Here is a 13,799-nt window from a genome sequence, read left to right on the forward strand (position 1 = left end):
CAGCACACCGTACACACCTGGAGCCCTCACACACGTCAGCACACCGTACACACCTGGAGCCCTTACACACGTCAGCACACCGTACACACCTGGAGCCCTTACACACGTCAGCACACCGCACACACCTGGAGCCCTCACACACGTCAGCACACCGCACACACCTGGAGCCCTTACACACGTCAGCACACCGCACACACCTGGAGCCCCTACACACGTCAGCACACCGCACACACCTGGAGCCCTTACACACGTCAGCACACCGCACACACCTGGAGCCCTCACACACGTCTGCACACACCTGGAGCCCTTACACACGTCAGCACACCGTACACACCTGGAGCCCTCACACACGCCAGCACACCGTACACACCTGGAGCCCTCACACACGTCAGCACACCGTACACACCTGGAGCCCTTACACACGTCAGCACACCGTACACACCACACACCTGGAGCCCTCACACACGTCAGCACACCGTACACACCTGGAGCCCTCACACACGTCAGCACACCGTACACACCTGGAGCCCTTACACACGTCAGCACACCGTACACACCTGGAGCCCTTACACACGTCAGCACACCGTACACACCTGGAGCCCTCACACACGTCAGCACACCGTACACACCTGGAGCCCTTACACACGTCAGCACACCGTACACACCACACACCTGGAGCCCTCACACACGTCAGCACACCGCACACACCTGGAGCCCTTACACACGTCAGCACACCGTACACACCACACACCTGGAGCCCTCACACACGTCAGCACACCGTACACACCTGGAGCCCTCACACACGTCAGCACACCATACACACCTGGAGCCCTCACACACGTCAGCACACCGTACACACCTGGAGCCCTCACACACGTCAGCACACCATACACACCTGGCCACCTTTCACGCCTGGTAGTAGGAAGTGAAATCCTGCGGAAAGGCGAGAAGCAGTTCCTGTAACAGAAAGCGTTGACTGAATCATTTGAGCAGGGGACTGTGTAGGCGCTCGGCTCAGATCATGAAGGTGATATCTCACAGGGATCTCTGGAAATAAAAAAATAAAAAAGATACGCCCTCTCAGACAAAGATGACTGTGTCTGCGAGGGTGAGAACCGTCTCCTCGGGACGGGGGACACGGGATTGGGCTTCGGTTACGCGCGGCGTTTTGTATCGCGCGACGGGGAGAGCGTGTCGGCCCCGGGGGGGGGGGGGTGTGAGTCAGGCCGTCAGCATGCGGGCGAAGCGCCGCACATTTTTGGCTTTGAGCGATACCCCCACCCCCCACCCCCACCCCGCTGTCAGGGGGTGGAAAATTACCATGTCCCACCTGAACAGAGCGCTGTGTGTGTGTGTTTGTGTTTGTGTTTGTGTGTGTGTGTGGTGGCAGTGTGTATGTGTGCGCATGTGTCTGTTGTGCCAGTGTGCGTGTGTATCAGTTTTGCCAGTGTGTGTGTGTGTGTTGTGCCAGTGTGTGTGCCAGTGTGTGTGTGCTTGCGCATGTGTCTTTTGTTCCAGTGTGTGTGTGCATGTGTGTGTGTGTCTGTTGTGCTAGAGTGTGTGTGTGTTATCAGTGCTGCTGGAGTGTGTGTGTGTGTGTGTTGTGCCAGTGTGTGTGTGCTTGCGCGTGTGTCTATTGTGCCAGTGTGTGTGTGTATGTGTGTGTGTGTGTCTGTTGTGCCAGTGTGTGTGTGTGTGTGTGTGTGTTATCAGTGCTGCTGGAGTGTGTGTGTGTGTGTGTGTGTTATCAGTGCTGCTGGAGTGTGTGTGTGTGTGTGTTATCAGTGCTGCTGGAGTGTGTGTGTGTGTGTGTGTGTGTGTTATCAGTGCTGCTGGAGTGTGTGTGTGTGTGTGTGTGTGTGTGTGTGTTATCAGTGCTGCTGGAGTGTGTGTGTGTGTGTTATCAGTGCTGCTGGAGTGTGTGTGTGTGTGTGTGTGTGTGTGTGTGTTATCAGTGCTGCTGGAGTGTGTGTGTGTGTGTTATCAGTGCTGCTGGAGTGTGTTGGCATGCCCTCAGTTGCAGCTCTGTTGGTCGGGTTCCACTCGTTGGCTGGCGGGACGGGTGCGGGGTGCGGGGTGCGGGGGGAACAGATGGTGGTCCGCACCAAACAGTCCAGCGAACTGGCCCCGGCCCTCTCCTGCCCGTCTCCCCCTCTCTCTCCCTCCGTCTCTCTCAATTATTCATTCTCTCCTTCAGAGGCCAGCAGTGGACGCTGCTCTGGTCAGATTTGGATTTCAGGTTCCCTTCCTCCCTCCCTCCCCCATTCACCACCAAGCACAGTGTCCAGCCAAGGCACAGAGAGGCTTTTGAAGTGTGTGTGCACGCATGTGGGCGTGTGTGTGTGCTTATTTGTGTGTGTGTGTGTGTGTGCGTGTGTGTTTGTGTGTGTGTGTGTGTGTGTGTGTGTGTGTGTGCTTATTTGTGTGTGTGTGTGTGTGTGTTTGTGTGTGTGTGTGTTTGTGTGCGTGTAACTGTGTTTCTTGGACCCATGCTCTGCTCTGGCTCGTTAGCTGTGGTAGAGACCATAGCAGAGCCGTTTCAGAGATTGCCAGGTAAAGGCATCAATTCACAGCTGACCACAGCGACCAGTTTATAGGAAAACATTCAATGCACGTCATAGACCCACCCATCGCCAAACACACACACACACACACACACACACACACTGAAAGATGCGCAAATGAACTCCTGCCTCTGAGAGTATGTTTGGACACCTTGGTGGTCACATGGTCTGGTCACATGATGTAGTTCCCTCATCAGAATCTCATATCGGTTCCTGAGCAGTACCTGGCAACACCTGAATCTCTCTGAACAGCAAGCAGGCATGAACTGCTGCTTTATGTAACTGCAGTATTTGAGCAGCTGCTTGTCTTATGTAATTATATCCAGTATATATTGTTTGTAGTATTTAAACAGAATATCGAAACCACCGGGGGGAGGGGATGGGGTTGGTATGGATTTTTGTGGTCGCTGTCAGCAAGGAGGTGCTCTAGACATTTAGAAAATCATAAACAACGAATGAGAAAGTCACGGGAGGACTTCGCATTCATCAGGGCCTCCGTCAGGGGGAGAAAAGCGGGAAAAAAGGTTTTCACAGCGTAACCACAGATACTCAGCAGACCCTCCGCAGATACCCATGTTCCATATTCATTAGGAGTTCCGTTTCCGCGACGAGCGTTCAAATTTCCCGCGTCTCGGCGGTGGACGCTCCGCGCCGTGAGGTGGCGCGGGAAGCCGCCGACCAGAACCTTCCGTAGGTCTGGAGCGGAGGAGACGGACGGGGCCTGGGAACAGAGGATCTGGGTTCGCGTGGAGCAGGGCTGCCAAGCGCTGTTTTTTTGGAGATCTACCGTCCCGTAGGTTTTCACTCCGGGCCCTAATTTGGCACACTTGATTCTGCTAATTAGCAGCTCGATGAGATCTCGAGCTGTAGAATGAGGTGTGTTTTGTTAGGGTTGCTGTGAAACAGGACTGGGAACCACTGGTCTAAAGCAGGACTGTAGCTCTGGTCTAAAGCTGGACTGTAGCTCTGGTCTAAAGCAGGACTGTAGCTCTGGTCTAAAGCAGGACTGTAGCTCTGGTCTAAAGCAGGACTGTAGCTCTGGTCTAAAGCAGGACTGTAGCTCTGGTCTAAAGCAGGACTGTAGCTCTGGTCTAAAGCAGGACAGTAGCTCTGGTCTAAAGCAGGACTGTAGCTCTGGTCTAAAGCAGGACAGTAGCTCTGGTCTAAAGCAGGACTGTAGCTCTGGTCTAAAGCAGGACAGTAGCTCTGGTCTAAAGCAGGACTGTAGCTCTGGTCTAAAGCAGGACTGTAGCTCTGGTCTAGAGCAGGACTGTAGCTCTGGTCTAAAGCAGGACTGTAGCTCTGGTCTAGAGCAGGACAGTAGCTCTGGTATAAAGCAGGACTGTAGCTCTGGTCTAAAGCAGGACTGTAGCTCTGGTCTAAAGCAGGACTGTAGCTCTGGTCTAGAGCAGGACTGTAGCTCTGGTCTAAAGCAGGACTGTAGCTCTGGTCTAAAGCAGGACTGTAGCTCTGGTCTAAAGCAGGACTGTAGCTCTGGTCTAAAGCAGGACTGCAGCTCTGGTCTAAAGCAGGACTGTAGCTCTGGTCTAAAGCAGGACAGTAGCTCTGGTCTAAAGCAGGACTGTAGCTCTGGTCTAGAGCAGGACTGTAGCTCTGGTCTAAAGCAGGACTGTAGCTCTGGTCTAGAGCAGGACTGTAGCTCTGGTCTAAAGCAGGACTGTAGCTCTGGTCTAAAGCAGGACTGTAGCTCTGGTCTAAAGCAGGACTGTAGCTCTGGTCTAGAGCAGGAGAGTAGCTCTGGTCTAAAGCAGGACTGTAGCTCTGGTCTAAAGCAGGACAGTAGCTCTGGTCTAAAGCAGGACTGTAGCTCTGGTCTAAAGCAGGACTGTAGCTCTGGTCTAAAGCAGGACTGTAGCTCTGGTCTAAAGCAGGACTGTAGCTCTGGTCTAAAGCAGGACTGTAGCTCTGGTCTAAAGCAGGACTGTAGCTCTGGTCTAGAGCAGGACTGTAGCTCTGGTCTAGAGCAGGACAGTAGCTCTGGTCTAAAGCAGGACTGTCCGATCTTATCCAAAAAAATGGCCATTGTGAGAGCAGGTTTTTTTTTTGTTGTCTTAGCCCAGGACTGGGACACCAGATTCAACTGATCAAAGTCTTGTGAATGAAGACCACAGTTAGTTAAGTAGAATCGGGTGTCGTAGCGCCGGACTAAAACAAAAACCTGCCCTTTTTCGGACACGATCGGACACCCCTACTGTAAAGAATCGGTGGAGTAACAGCTTCTGAAAGTTCTTCCCCCTCCACTAAAAGGTCTCGCAAATGGATGATAAGCGTGGAAAGAAAGTGCCATGAAATATTCATGCAGCGTCTGCCGAGCTATCTTTTGGCCCGAGGGAGTTATTTCCCTTAATTGCAAATTAGTCCTCTCTTTAAAGCCGAATTCGCTTAAGACACATTAAGCTTAACAAGTAAAAAAAAAAAAAAAAAAAAAAAAACCAAACTGAAGAGCAAACTGTGTCTTGCTCCACCGACCAGAGATCAGGAGGTTAAGGCAGATATGAAAGATTAACGCAGAAGCTCTTTTTTTTCATCTTCCTCTGCATATTTAGTCATGACTGCCGCTGCGAATGGGTTTTTCACAAAGATTCACTTCCTGTACGGAACCACTGAAGCAATCCTAACTGTGGGATTACCAAATGCAATGCAATAGTATATATTTTTTAATATAATTTACGTATCGATCACACGTTCATTTCCAGAAGACACATTTAATGTTTTTACATATAATCCATTTACCAAAACCATTATGGTTATGTACATCTCACACATACACACACTGTGTAAACACGCATTCATACATTAAAAACTGCACTATTTCTATTCCAGTGTTTCCACAGACCTGTATGCCAGTATTCGCAATATTCACAACTGAGCTGTGTCATTCACTTCATCTCAAAACAATCAGCAAATCATCTCTGTCAGAGAAAATCTCATCTCTTGTTTGTGGGTTTGTATTACGTTTTGGATGGACAAATCTTTTGTCAGAAGTGCGGCTCTGTTATTAAAATTTTGACAAAGTGCGTCACTATGGAAAGAGCGAAACCAAAACTGGTTTGGAGGTGGTCTGATGTAAACGGGTTTGGAGGTGATCTGATGTAAACTAGTTTGAGGGTGGTCTGATGTAAACTGGTTTGGAGGTGGTCTGATGTAAACTGGTTTGGGGGTACTCTGATGTAAACTGGTTTGGAGGTGGTCTGATGTAAACTGGTTTGGGGGTACTCTGATGTAAACTGGTTTGGGGGTGGTCTGATGTAAACTGGTTTGGGGGTGGTCTGATGTAAACTGGTTTGGAGGTGGTCTGATGTAAACTGGTTTGGAGGTGGTCTGATGTAAACTGGTTTGTGGGTACTCTGATGTAAACTGGTTTGGAGGTGGTCTGATGTAAACTGGTTTGGAGGTGGTCTGATGTAAACTGGTTTGGGGGTACTCTGATGTAAACTGGTTTGGGGGTGGTCTGATGTAAACTGGTTTGGGGGTGGTCTGATGTAAACTGGTTTGGGGGTACTCTGATGTAAACTGGTTTGGGGGTACTCTGATGTAAACTGGTTTGGGGGTGGTCTGATGTAAACTGGTTTGGAGGTGGTCTGATGTAAACTGGTTTGGGGTACTCTGATGTAAACTGGTTTGGAGGTGGTCTGATGTAAACTGGTTTGGGGGTACTCTGATGTAAACTGGTTTGGGGGCGGTCTGACGTAAACTGGTTTGGGGGTACTCTGATGTAAACTGGTTTGGGGGTGGTCTGATGTAAACTGGTTTGGAGGTGGTCTGATGTAAACTGGTTTGGGGGTACTCTGATGTAAACTGGTTTGGGGGTACTCTGTTGTAAACTGTTTTGGGGGTGGTCTGATGTAAACTGGTTTGGAGGTGGTCTGATGTAAACTGGTTTGGGGGTGGTCTGATGTAAACTGGTTTGGAGGTGGTCTGATGTAAACTGGTTTGGAGGTGGTCTGATGTAAACTGGTTTGGGGGTGGTCTGATGTAAACTGGTTTGGAGGTGGTCTGATGTAAACTGGTTTGGGGGTACTCTGATGTAAACTGGTTTGGGGGTACTCTGTTGTAAACTGTTTTGGGGGTACTCGGATCTCGCAGTGCAGCAGCTCGCTCTGCATGGAAAAGTTTCCTGAGAGAAATAAATGCTGTTGTTCCATCAGTGCCACGTCAGGCACAGACATCAATGGCAGCAACTGCAGACGGGCAAATTCAATTTTTAGCTTGTTAATTGAAGAAAACCAAATCAACCTTCTTTTATTCAAGAATAGATTTGCAAGTTAATGTGTGATTATTATGTGCAGAACCACATGTGCACGTGTGTGTGTGCGCGCATGTATGAGTGTGTTCATGCCTGCGTGTGTGTGTGTGTGTGTTTGTGTGTGTGTGTGCATGTTTGTGTGTGCGTGTGCGTGTGTGAGTGTGCTCATGTGTGTGCGTGTGTGTGTGTGCATGTGCACACATCTCTGCTTCTCTGCTGCAAATTGAAGCGCACACACACAGCCCTCACCCCCAAAACCTTTTTGTCTCTCCAGCGAGAGTCAGTTGGTATGCATACTCCTCAACCAGAGCCCCCCCTCCCCCACAGACCCCCTCCCCAGCAGGAGCAGGAGCCCCGGGGCGAGAGCCACCTCCTCTCTCTGCCCGCGAGGGGAGAGCTGTCACAGGGCATCATGGGAGTGATCTGCTGTCACTCCCCTCCCAGCTCCCGCTACGCAGCGCGACGAGCGACAGCACACACACACACACACACACACACACACACACACACTCATAATCACACACACACACACACACACACACACACACACACATACACATGCGCACACACACACACTCATAATCACACACACACACTCACACGCTCACGCTCACACACATACACATGCTTACACTCACGCACACACACATACACACACACACAGACACACACACACTCATAATCACACACACACACACACTCACACGCTCACACTCACACACATACACATGCTTACACTCACGCACACACACACACACACACACACTCATAATCACATACTCACACACACACACACACACACACTCATAATCACATACTCACACACTCACACACACACACATGCTTACACTCACGCACACACACACACACACACACTCATAATCACATACTCACACACACACACACACACACATGCCAGAGCAGCACAGCATAGTCATTAACGCCCCCCCCCCATTAATAATGATTTCCTGTCCCGCTTCCAGCTATGGAATCTCGTGCCCACCCATTTTTTTTTGGGATGCGGGGGGGGGGGGGGGGGGGCTCGTTCCTTCTGGCCGGGAGGTGGGGAGTGTGCTGCACCCGTGTGCCGTACCAGTGGGCCGGCTCGCGGAGTCTGCGGGACGGCAGCCAGGTACACGCAGTTTGGGGCGGTTACATTAGCGCCCCTGGGCTGATTTAAGGGACGTGGGTGGAGGCGGCACATTCAGCGACGCAGGAAACGCGGAGCTGGCCTTACAGACCCTGATTACTGCGGCGGTGATGCTGTGCATTCTTAATGAGAAACAGAGAGAGAGAGAGAGAGAGAGAGAGGAGAAAAGTAAGAGGGATAGAGAGAAAGCAGAGAGAAATAGAGAGGGAGAGAGAGAGAGAAAGAGGGGGCAGAGACAAAGACTGAGAAAGAGGAAAAGAGTGTGTGAGCTGCGTGAGCTGTCTGTGGCACCACCCCCGCCCCCCCCAGGCACCCCATCCCCCCGCCATCGCCCCCCTGCCTCCCGCACCCCCTTAGCCTGCACCCCGTCTGCCTGTCAGATCGTGGCCCCGCCCTCTTCTCCCAGTCTCCGTGGCAAGCGTATTGATCCTTAGCGGCTGCACAAACCCCTCCTCGGGAAAAACGAGGGGTGGGGGGGCGGGGCCTGTAACCATAGTAACGGCCCGGGAAAAAGGCGGAACGCGGCTCCCGCTCTTGAGCGGCGAGATTCGTTCAGCGCGCGAACCTCTGAAGCCCTGGGGGGGGGATGGGGGGGGGCGGGGTGGTAGGGTGGCTGGGGGTGTTGGGGGGGGGGGGGGGGTGGTAGGGTGGCTGGGGGTGTTGGGGGGGGAGGGTAGGCAAGCCGCCATTAACGGGAGAGGATGCAGTGTGGCATTAGTCCTGGGGAGGGTACATGGGGGGCATTTGCCGGGTAGGAGCTGTCTAAAGCGTTGGGTAGCCCCGCGCTGACCCTGCGTAAGAACGCTTTCGACAGTCCGTCAGGGGGCTGGCCCAAGGACCCCTCAGCTCTGCACGTGCTTCTCGTCATAGTCGTAAAGCCTATTTTATCTTTATTTTATTTATTATTCGTTGTTTTGTCGGATGTCTAGTTTGCAGATTATCGCCCTTGAGAGAGACAGTGTAATTGACATGTCATACCACAGGAATGTTGTGTATCTCCATCCCCCCCCCCCCCCCCCCCCCCCCCCCGTCCCAGGCATACAAAGGAATTTCTTTAAGCAGCTAAAAAAAACCAGCCTGAGAGTCTTATATCTGTAGAAGTCTGAAGGTGTGCTGAGGGTGGAGGTGTGGAAGAAGGGGTCAGCCATCTTAGACCATGGCACGGTGGGACACTTAGAATTACAATTACAGTTTGGTATTCAGCAGACGCTCTTGCACGGGGCGACTTACAAAGTATTGCAGCATCGGGAGAGAGCGTTCAACGCTGGCAGGGTCGATGATTAGCCTCCGAATGCTATTAAACACGATAAGGAGTAGACTACAGAGCGTACATGTACACCTAGTGCAGAGCTATAGGCAGACCGTTCAGCTAATTTAAATAGAAGTCATACAATAGCAATGCGCTGTAATATCATGACTCTGGGGTCCCAATGCGTAGTGAGGCAGCGATTAGTTCGGTGTAGAGGTCAGGATGGACCATGCTGGGAGCTCTGGGTTGAGCTAGAGGGGTGAGGTGTTGCGTTCCACTGCTTGGTAGATGTTCTGGTGGTCAGTGGGGGTCTCAGTGTTGGTGCATGGGCTGGTTGTACAGCAGAAATCACTGTCGCTGTCTATATGAGCTGTCTGAACTCAAAGCCACCCTGTGGATTACAGCATTACAGTGCAGGCCTGAGGGTGGAGAGGAAGCCAATCTCTTCTGTGTGTGTGTGTGTGTGTCTGTGTGTGTGTGAGAGAGAGAGAGACGTGTTACAATTAAGAGAGCCCCTATGGTTGGTCTCCACTTCTTGGGACCAGACCATGTAGCTGAGCCCAGAGAGGTCGGAGGATTCCATTATGTGACAAGAAGAAAGGAGACTTAATCAATAACAGAACTGAATTTGGTACAGTACTTGGACCTGCACATGACTTGGAGCCCAGCACACACATGCGTACGCACGCACGCACGCACACACACACACACACACACACAGACTCCAGTTGCTGTGGAGCCTAGGACTGGGCCTGTCCACACTTGAATCACTGCAGTGCATTCTGGGACAGATCAGGAAGTCATTGGTCAGAAAAAAATCATTGATTCCATCCCGTGATCGTTTGTCCTAAACGACAATATAAAACTGGGTCTCTTCGGGTCTGCCTCACAGAGCACAGGCTCTCACTGGCTGTCACTGCTGCATAGAAAATGTAACTTTTTAAAAACTAAACTAAAATTGAACTTCTTTTAATTTAAGCAGGTATGTCACGTACATTCCATCATTCGTCTTGAGAGATTCATGGCTAAATAGCAATAGCACTTAAGCTGAAAGAAATTGGCAACGGGCTGCATTTTTCAGAGTGATGCTCAAGGTCTAATATGATCTCGTGTGTATATTTGTCTCAATTTTATACTATTTATTCTGGATAATGAAACGGTTTCCCCCAACACACCTGTGTATAGTTCTTCTTCTTTTTTTCCGTCAACCTTAGTAAAACATTGTTCACACCGAAAGAAAAGGCCATTGATTTTTTGGTTGCTGGTTATGCTGCAGTGCTGTCTCGGGCAGTGTCTGCTTCGATGTCCTCGTGTTTAATGTACAAGTGAAAGCAATGAAGTTTTTTTTTTTTTTTTCCTCCGCAAAGATAGTGAGGCGAGTTCCTATTGGTTGTTGCTGAACCTGCCACACCCTGATTGTGAGGGGGGGTTACAAAACAAAACTACTGGATTTAGCTGCGAGCTAATGTTGATTGAGTCAATGGCATAGGTGGTGTTTGACATTTCAGCATGGGGGGGGGGGGGTGAGAGATTTGCGGTCGCAGGTGGGGGGTGGTGGGTGTTTGGAGTCAAATTGCTAGCGCGGATGGGGGGGAGGATTTGCGATTGCAAACCAGGGGGTGTCAGATTGCTAGCGCAGATAGGGAGGGAGAGATTTGCAATTGCAGATCGAGTGGGGGGGGGGCGGGTGGCACGGGGGGGTGGCATGGTTGGCCCCCCTTAATCTCTGCTTATGGTCAATGGTCACTGTGTGTGTGTTTGTGTGTGCGTTGTTTTGTGTGTGTGTGTGTGTATGTGAATGTGTTGGTGTGTATGTGTGAGTGTGGTGTGGTGGTGCAGTGTTTTAGGTTTCTCTCTCTCTCCCTCTCTATCCTCTCTCTCTCTTCCTCTCTCTCCCCCTCCCTCTCTCTCTCTCTCCCTCCCCCCTCTCTCTCTCTCTCTCTCCCTCCTCTCCCCCCCTCTCTCTCTCTCTCTCCCCTATCTCTCTTGCTCCCCCCCCCCTCTCTCTCTCTCTCCCTCTCCCTCTCTCTTTCCCTCCTCTTCCTCTCTCTCTCTCTCTCTCCCTCGCTCTCTCCCTCCTCTCCCCCCTCTCTCTCCCTCTCTCTCTCTCTCTCTCCCCCTCCCTCTCTCTCTCTCTCTCCCTCTCCCTCTCTCTCTCTCTCTCAGAGGAGGACATGTCTAACGTGCAGATCATGTGTGCGTGGTGCCAGAAGGTCGGGGTGAAGCGCTACTCCCTCAGCATGGGCAGCGAGCTCAAGAGCTTCTGCAGCGAGAAGTGCTTCGCCGCCTGCCGCCGGGCCTACTTCAAGCGCAACAAGGTAAGGACCTGCTCCCCTATCCGGCCAATCAGGCAGCTGCAGCCCCGACCATGTGACCAACTCTGGTGACATCACTTCCTCTTCCAAATTACAGAGCACAGCTGATGTGGTCAGGCTTCTTTCTTTTTTCTTTTCTTTGTTTTTGTGAACAAAACACTGTCAGGAATTTGTCTAAATGGCCTGTTTTTTTTTATTGATTTTCGTTTTTAATAATAAGGATAAGTAATTGATGTCCGACAGCGGCTCGTTAAGCAAATTTGACTTCTGAACGAGAGCTTTACTAACTGCCCATTTCTGCACAATCGCCGTTTCCTGTAACAAGCATTACATTCCCCACGTGCAAATTTCTGCCACACCGTAAAAAAACACAGGCCTTCTAAAGCTCTGTCGGAGAACCTTGACAGTGAAGCAGTTTGTTTTTCTTGCACTTGAACGAAGTTGTTAAAAGCGGAAGTGAAGTGTGTATTTTCTGCTTTCTTTCCGTCCGTCCGTCCGTCCGTCCGTACCTAAGCTTGGATATATACGGAGTTACCCCGTGAGTATGACCACGTTCGATCTTCCCTTTCCTTGTTTGTCTGAGATTAATTTTCCCATCAAAAACATGTCACGAGTGGCTTCATGAGCACGGTGTGTTTTTCCCGCGGCGGCCGGAGAGACGGAGGCAGGCACGCGCGGTCTCTGTTGTGAGTGGGGTCTCCTGGGATAGTTTGGACGGGCGGGCAGAGGTGCTGGCTCTCGCCCCCTTTGCCTGTTTGACCCTTGGTATGGGGCAGCATGATGATCCAGACCGTGTTTCCACCTTTCACCCGTTTGGGGCGAACGCGGTGAGGTCACGAGGGGTGGCGGTTTTCTCCTGCGCTGCGGCAGTACTGTAGCGCACCTGCGGGCTCCTCGACGAGACGCTCTCTCCATACCTCAGCCCCACAGCCAATCAAATCACCGGGTGGGCTGGGTCATTTAAAACACAGCATAGCACAGCCGAGCATAGCATAGCGTAGCATAGTATGACTGAGCAAAGCATGGTGTAGCATAGTATGACGGAGCATATCATAGCATAGCATAACGTAGCACAGCTGAGCATAGCATAGCGTAGCATAGTATGACTGAGCAAAGCATAGCGTAGCATAACGTAGCACAGCTGAGCATACAGAAAGCCAGTAACTGTGTCATGGAAACTTAAGGAAGGAAAAGCTTGAGTTTGCATGACCCGGAAGAACAACCCATTGACTGCATCACTGGGACGTCAGAAGAACAAGAGCAGTTGCTTGTTTTTTTATCTTTTAACAAAAGATTTCCCTTTGTACAAGATCCCTCTGTCCTGATTAGAAGATGTACGTGTGTAAAAAGAACACATTTTAGAAAAAGTGATTACTCTTGTTCTTTTGGGTCATTTCCTTATTTTTTATTTTTTAGCAGAAGTGTGTATATAGCCACCTGTTTGAAACACCTATTCTTGTACGTGTACCTCTGCACAACTCATTTCTTGCTGAATGATCACCTTTCACTTTATCACCTACAATGAATGAGATAACTGGTCTATACTATACATAGTACAACACTATACAGTACATACCGTATTATAATAAGCCACGGGCTGGTTTCATAGACATGAATTAACCCTCGACTGAGACTAAAAACTTTTTTCAATGGAGATATTCGTTGAATTTTGTCTTTTAGTCTAGAGCGCGGCTCAGTCCATCTCTGGGAAACTGGCCCAACACGTTTGCGTGTTGAAGAAGAGTGGCTGGATATTTCAATGGGGGTCTGTTATATGCGGTCTGATGTACACAAAATGGAACCGGCTGTGTCCTGGACCCGGAATGACATTTAAGTTGACGGTGGTTTTTTTAGGGTGGTTTTATGAGATCTCTTCTCCTTTTTTAAAAATTTTTTTTTTTGGAAACGCTGGAGGTGCTATTATGACTAAGCTCACCTGTCACCTGTTAGATCTTCCTCGTCGCTTAGCTTGTTTCACCTCGTTACGTACGGTGCCACAGGGTGGGGTTGTGCGGGGGGGGGGGGGGGCAGTTTCTGTCACGAAAAATAATCCTGTTTTTTTTTCAGCTTGCTTTGATCTCATTAAAAAAAACATGTCAATTTAGGTTACAAATGCAAGCCCAAGTTCTCTGGGAAATGTAGATAAAACAGCAAAAAATTTAAAAAGAAAACATGGGAAATTCTCAAAACACTGAATCTGACCTGCATACCTAATGTCATATTTATATTCACAGGCAAATCGATTCTAAAAATA

The 13,799-nt window shown here is 50.2% G+C and overlaps 1 protein-coding gene across 1 annotated transcript in view; it reads left to right on the forward strand.

The window, feature by feature from the left end:
- The window catches only part of sobpa (sine oculis binding protein homolog (Drosophila) a), a 79,414-nt gene that overhangs the window by 21,093 nt on the left and 44,522 nt on the right, over positions 1 to 13,799 (forward strand). The window contains exons 5-6 of the mRNA XM_035426270.1: positions 11,397 to 11,548; positions 12,060 to 12,083. Coding sequence (XP_035282161.1) covers positions 11,397 to 11,548; positions 12,060 to 12,083 — 176 coding nt within the window. The remainder of the gene's footprint in view (positions 1 to 11,396; positions 11,549 to 12,059; positions 12,084 to 13,799) is intronic.

This window comes from Anguilla anguilla, chromosome 1 (assembly GCF_013347855.1).
Source record: "Anguilla anguilla isolate fAngAng1 chromosome 1, fAngAng1.pri, whole genome shotgun sequence".
NCBI classification, from domain to species: Eukaryota; Metazoa; Chordata; class Actinopteri; order Anguilliformes; family Anguillidae; genus Anguilla; species Anguilla anguilla.